Here is a 6,833-nt window from a genome sequence, read left to right on the forward strand (position 1 = left end):
CGGGGAAATGTATGTCTGGTGGGCGTAGCATCCCGACCCCTGATGGGAATGCAGAAGGCACCAGGATACAGCCCAGTCTCCAAATCAGAAGTCTGCTGGAGTTGGGCTAACCGCGGGCGCCGCACCACGAGTTGGACCACACGGTCAGTCCTCCCTTCAGTCCTGGCCACGCGCAGGAAGGCCGGACGCAAGAAAGCTCAAAGAGCCCCCGCACAGCCGGCGGCCTCGGAGAGAGGAGCCCGTGTCCGCGGGGAGGCCGGGCGTGGAGCGCGGTCCGCCAAGCCCAGGCGGCCTGCTCGGTTGCACCGCCACGTGAGCGGCGGCAGCCTGCGGGAGGCCTCAGCTGCCCTTCCGGCCCTTAATCCCCTCCAGTGCCGTGAGGACTCCGCGGTTTTCCGCCCGCCTCCTCCTCCTCCCGCGACCCCTTGCTCCCAGGTGCGGAGATCCCTGCGTCCGCACCGACTTGGCAGGACGCGCCTGGAGCCCGGGCCGGACAGGGGCAGGTGGCCGACCGTCCTTCCGCGGCCGGGCATGCGGGCGGGCCAGCGAGGGTTCAGGGTGAGCTTTTCCCTAACCCGGGGCGCACGCCCCGCGCCTGAACTTTCTTCTCTTTACAAAGGTGACGGGAACAACAGTTTTTATCGACTTTTCTTTCCGGTTAAAGGGCCTCCCTCGTACTGTTTGTGGTTTGTTGGACAACAAAAGGTTTCCTCGACCGCGCCTTACTTTTTCCAAGTAGTTCCCCGGTAGGTGTGTGCGGCTTGCAAAGAGCGCTCACTCGCCGGACGGGGCTTGGAGGGAGACATTGCCGGCACTGCGGGAGGCTTCGGTGGGGGCCAATAGCGGTCAGCTGCTTGCCCGGCCCTTCGCGGTGGTCCAGGGCTGCCTGCCTGAAGAGAGAAGAGCGACGTACAGTTTTTTCCTCTGGTGTATATCATGGGTTGCTCTGGGTGTCCTGCCAAGCTCAGCTGTGGTGGTAAGCGCGGTCCAGGTGTTTTTCCCAGGCTCACTATTTGCAAAAGTTGTGGCCCAAGAAAACTTCCAGGTCGCCAGCAGGAATGTCACAAGAGAGCTACAGTGGCTTGTCAGGCGGGCGGCCCAGGAGCGTGCGCGCTACCCACCGCCGCCCTGGGCGGCCGCCTGGCCCCGCCCCGGGTCAGAACCCTGCCCGCGGCTCCACCGCGACGGGCGGGGGTAGAGGGCACGCGGCCGGCTCGGCGAGGTGCGTCCCACGCTCCGCCCCGGGAATTCCCTGGGGCCCGCGGTGTGCGCAGGCTGCTGGGTGTGCTGTTCCGGTGCGGGGTGTGTAAGTACTGGAGGAGGGGGGAATTACCCTCATCTCAGCCTCAAAGTCCCTCGCCCTGAAGCCAAAGGCAGATTTCTCTGGAGATAACAAAGACACTTTGTCACTTTGGGCGCTGCCTCGGCGCAAATCTTTAATTGCAAGGGAGTTGCGGGACGGGGGAGGAGGATCGAGTGTCTCAAGCAACCCAAGCGCGGGTCTCCAGGCGGCAAGGCCCCCTTTGATCAGGAAAATCCAATTATTTGTGTATATACATTTCCCACATAGTGATTACTTCATTAATTGTCCCGCCTTTATCTCCTCCCTTCCCATCCCCCCTAATAATCAGTTCTTTTATCCCGACCAACAAACACACCATAGGAGCTTTGTGGATTCAAAGGATTTGCTTTCGCTTCTGAAAGAGCCGCTATTCTTTGATGATTGGGTAGCGGCAAACTTCAAAGCCATAAATCTTCCCTCTGACTGGCTGGCGGCCCAGCAAAGTCCTTATCAAATTCTTGGAGGTGATCCTGAAGCGCTCAGACCGCGCGCGGGGCGAGCGAGCGGGGCGCGGCGAGAGGCGCAGGCGGGAGGGCCCCGGAGCGCAGAGAGGGCGCCGGGGAGGGACGCTGGGCGGCCGTTCGTCCTCGCCTTCGGGTCTCCATGCCTCGGCAGCGCCCTGCTCCGCAGCCAACGGCCCGAAAGCTGTAGCTATGGCCGCCGTGGCCGTCCTCCGGAACGACTCGCTGCAGGCCTTCCTCCAGGTCAGGTCTGGGCTCGGAGGGAGATAGGGAAAGGTGGGAAGGGTCGCGTCCGGATCGATCGTGGTACTCTGTGCACCCTGAATCTCAAAGGGACCCTGTTCGGTGGATGCAGCTGGAGTCAGACCTAGTGGTGCCCACGTCAACTTCGCACCTAACCTTGGTGTCTAGAGTGTGGCCTTTGGGGGGAGGGACGCGCGAATCCGAGGGTTGTTCGGCCTTGCGAGTTTGGCCAAGAACAGGGCCCGAGCTCACCCTGCTGGGGCCCTCCCGCTGAATTTCAGGCTGGGGCGGGCGTAGGAGGAGCTCGAGAGTAGCTTAAAAGGTGGGAGGGAGGGCGGATAGGCCGCTGGTCTGTGGGTGTTTCCACACCCTTTCTGACCGCGGAGGCCGGAGCGGCCCGTCGGATCCTTCTCCCCTCCCACCGTGTGCCTGCTTCCTCTGAGTCTGGATGGCGTCTCTTTGCACCAAGTAGTTTAACAGGAAGCGCTCGAGCGCTCCGCGTTCAGGTAGCGCAGGCTCCAAAAGTTAACGGTACTGGTGGGTGCGTGCGGGGGTGCGGTGGGTGGGGGGAGGGACAGCCGGTACGCGGGAGGGGCGGTGATATAATAGCTGGTGTGGGGGTGGCGGGCCGTCCTGAAGACCGCGCTTGGAGCGCTAACCTTTTGTCTCCTCTCCGCCCTCCCCGCCGCCGCCGCCCATGCAGGACCGCACCCCCAGCGCCTCCCCGGACCTGGGAAAGCACTCGCCCCTGGCGCTGCTAGCCGCCACCTGTAGCCGTATAGGCCAGCCGGGAGCCGCTGCGCCCCCGGACTTCCTGCAGGTGCCCTACGACCCCGCGCTGGGCTCGCCCTCCAGGCTCTTTCACCCGTGGACCGCCGACATGCCCGCGCACTCACCGGGCGCGCTGCCGCCCCCGCACCCCAGTCTGGGCCTGACGCCGCAGAAGACGCACCTGCAGCCGTCCTTTGGGGCGGCCCACGAGCTGCCGCTCACACCCCCCGCCGACCCCTCGTACCCCTACGAGTTCTCACCCGTCAAGATGCTGCCCTCGAGCATGGCGGCGCTGCCCGCCAGCTGCGCGCCTGCCTACGTGCCCTACCCTACACAGGCGGCGCTGCCGCCCGGCTACTCCAACCTGCTGCCCCCGCCGCCCCCACCACCGCCACCCACGTGCCGCCAGCTGTCTCCCAACCCAGCCCCCGACGACCTCCCGTGGTGGAGTATCCCGCAGGCGGGCACCGGTCCGGGGACCTCCGGGGTTCCGGGGGGCGGCCTCTCCGGCGCCTGCGCCGGGGGCCCGCACGCACCTCGCTTCCCCGCCTCAGCGGCCGCCGCCGCCGCAGCCGCCGCCGCCGCCGCCCTGCAGCGGGGCCTGGTGTTGGGCCCGTCGGACTTTGCGCAGTACCAGAGCCAGATCGCTGCGCTGCTGCAGACCAAGGCCCCCCTGGCGGCCACGGCCAGGAGGTGCCGCCGCTGCCGCTGCCCCAACTGCCAGGCGGCTGGCGGCGCCCCCGAGGCAGAGCCGGGCAAGAAGAAGCAGCACGTATGCCACGTGCCGGGCTGCGGCAAGGTGTACGGCAAGACGTCGCACCTCAAGGCGCACCTGCGCTGGCACACGGGCGAGCGGCCCTTCGTGTGCAACTGGCTCTTTTGCGGCAAGAGCTTCACGCGCTCGGATGAGCTGCAGCGGCACCTGCGGACTCACACCGGCGAGAAGCGCTTCGCCTGCCCAGAGTGCGGGAAGCGCTTCATGCGCAGCGACCACCTCGCCAAGCACGTCAAGACGCACCAGAATAAGAAGCTCAAAGTTGCCGAGGCCGGGGTCAAGCGGGAAGACCCGCGGGACCTGTGAGCCTACCGCGGGGCGACTCGAGGCCTCTCCCGCCTGGGACTCCCTTCCCAGCCCCTCTTTGGGGAGGTTCCGGAGCTCTGTGGGCAGCTGGCGGAGGGAAGACCCAACAGGCTCTTGCGTCTTCCTTCTGCCCTCCTCCCAAAGCAACGCCCCGGGCTCCCAGCTTCCCTGGCCCGGCCTTCGGACAGGGACCCTGTGCGCCGGAGGAACAAGGGAAGTAGGGTGAGGAGCACTGCGTCACGCCAGGGCGGTTTCAAGCTCTTAACCATTCCCACCGTCTAGGAGATCTACAGTTTTGGGGGACCACACTGGGCTGACCTTGTATATAGGAAACACTGTTGAGTTAAAGCAGAAGGACCTTGGGAGATTTGAAATTGTGCTTTTTTTTTTTTTTTTTTTTTTTTTTTTTTTGCTAGGACCCGTCCGGGCTTTGTACAGGTTATTTAATAGCTTTGTTAAAGAATAATTATAATAATTATAACGTTAATAAAAATGTTACTTTTGTCCTCAGCTCCATGCAGAGCTACAGCATGAAATGTCTCTGTAAAGCAATCCGCAGTTGCAGCGTGAAAATAAATACGTTAACTCTGGGGTCACCTCGGGACCCGGCTGAGCCAGTCTCATTTGATCTTTTCTTCTTCGGGGAGGCTTTACAAAATGGTCAGATTTCACCGAGAAGACGGTTCCTGTAGACTGCATGTGGGGAGGTTTCTTTGCTTTAGAAGGGTCTGGGAAGGTGTGTTGGGTGCATGGATGGAGGAAGAAGGGCAGGGTCAGTTTTGCGGTAAAGAGGGATAGGGCAAGATTTTCCAGTCACACCTTGAGTTTCTCATGCGGCCTTAGGACTTGACCAGGGACTGTCGGGCTTCTCTTAAAAGTTTGATACCTGCTGTACATACAATGGACCTTATGTTATCTGGCGAATTCGTGGCTTTCCATTTGGTGGTACTCTAGGGACAGACGTCACACGGAGCTGTGCTCCCTCCTGGCAGTGGGTTATGCAGGTGTTTGGAGAGATGCTGGAGACTCAAGATTTGTTCACAGATGAGATTCCGGAGAGTTACAGAGAAACTGGGGGCCCTTCTTCAGGTTGGTCTTTCCCCCAGGAAAGAAGCTGTCACCTCAATCCTCTTGTTTTGCTTCTTTTCTTCTTCATTGTGCTGTGAAAATCTGAAGAGTCTTGTTTCACAATAGACACTTAGAGATCTTCTGGCTGGGCCTGGAAGTTTTTAGTTCCACTTTGTATCTTGGGATTTTAGTTTTTTTTTATTCATTGAAGTTGACCAGGATTTGCTCAGGGAGGAACCAGGAATACTCATAGGTAGGTTTCTCGCCTGTCTCTAAAAAAGTTTACAAGTGTTTTTTCAAGTGTCTTGACTCAGCTGACTCCTGGATGTTTGCATGTATTTGAGTTTTTAAACCTGAAACTGACATCTTAATCTTAATAATTATCTTAATAATAAGATAATCTGATTTAGAATTGTCAAAGAACAGAAAATGTTCTAAATTTTGTTAATATGTTAAGCTGGCCTCATTAATGCCAGATTTCAGTGGAACTGAATAGTCTTCATGGTAGCAGAAGTGTGTATAAATTGATAGGATTTCACAGTTTACAAACTTCTATTTGAAGTCAAACTGAAGGGTAAATTCTTAAAAGCTAGGAAGGTTGTGCTTGAGACTTACAGTATAAAGTAAAACACAGACATCAACATAATAGAGATGAAATTACTTTCATATTCCTAAGAAATGACATTTTACTCTAATTTGAGACAAGGTAGTAAAAGAATATTCAAATCATCGTGGAGATAGGCCTTAGAACCAGTTGTTCTCATTAGAGATTTTGAAACTGTTTAATGATAGATTGGAACGGGAATCTTCAGGCTTCTCTACCTGGGAAGGATAGTTTGCTTAGCTAAATTTTCAAGAGTGACAGGTTTGCTAGCAATAGTAATAAGAAAGTTGCTACGCAGTTACAGTAATACACATCTAAGTGTGTGGTCTTAATCTAAACCCAGATTCTTGAGAATCATTTCTATGAAGAGTTACAGAAACTCACATCAGAGCCAGAAAAGATGTTTTTTTTTTTTTTTTTTTTTTTTTTTGCAGATAGTAGGGAAAGAGAAATCCTGGTAGAGTGGAAAGACCAAGGGCTTTGGACTCAAAAGTTAAAGTGATTCGCTCATTCAAAAGAGAATGCCCTTGGTGAAAAAAGAAAAATGGCAAGTTTGAAATGAGCCTGCTGGCTATTACTGATGGCTGTGGTCCTTTAGTATCTAAACAGATGCAGTGTTGAAGGTAAAGTTTCCTTCTAAGTTTAACTGTATGATTGCCAAGAGAACTAGATAAAACATACGGAACTTATCTAAAAATACGATATATAAAAAATTTTAAAGCGGAGCAGTCATTTGATGACCAAATAACCTTCTTATGTTTTCACTTGGTTAAACCTACAAGCTTAAAAAGTATGGCAAAAGTACAGTTTTTAGGCTAACTTGGTACCACGGAAAGACCGTTCTTTATCCTACCACTGAACATTTGTGTTCCAGTTACTTTAGAACAAAATGCTCATGCCATTGTCCAAGTGGAAGCAAGGAAGCCACAATGATGTGATGTTATTGTCCAAGTGTAGGAAACCGTTTCATGTCTATACTGAAAAATAAGCTAATAAATCAGAAATATAAGTTTGACTGCAAAAATGTATTCGATTGTATAAACTGTTAAAATGTGAACTGCTAATGCATGGTCTGTTTCATAAAACTGCAACCAGTACCACCTAGGACTTTAAAGACTATTTTAAAATAAACCAATAGGCAGAAAGAATATACATAAGTATGTACAATTAAGCACAGTTTGCAGAAATTTTAATAAAATTTAAAGGAAGAGAAGTTCAGTGCTCGCTTGGGCAGCACAGAAACAAATTACCATTAAACGTAAA

The 6,833-nt window shown here is 54.9% G+C and overlaps 1 protein-coding gene across 1 annotated transcript; it reads left to right on the plus strand.

Moving 5' to 3' along the window:
* Positions 1 to 1,048: 1,048 nt before the first annotated feature.
* SP5 (Sp5 transcription factor) lies at positions 1,049 to 4,511 on the plus strand. Its single transcript, XM_043577011.1, has 2 exons — positions 1,049 to 2,046; positions 2,750 to 4,511. Exons 1-2 carry the CDS (start codon positions 1,996 to 1,998, stop codon positions 3,896 to 3,898), a joined length of 1,200 nt encoding a protein of 399 aa, XP_043432946.1. The 5' UTR covers positions 1,049 to 1,995; the 3' UTR covers positions 3,899 to 4,511.
* Positions 4,512 to 6,833: the final 2,322 nt, after the last annotated feature.

Source organism: Prionailurus bengalensis, chromosome C1 (genome assembly GCF_016509475.1).
Source record: "Prionailurus bengalensis isolate Pbe53 chromosome C1, Fcat_Pben_1.1_paternal_pri, whole genome shotgun sequence".
NCBI lineage: Eukaryota > Metazoa > Chordata > Mammalia > Carnivora > Felidae > Prionailurus > Prionailurus bengalensis.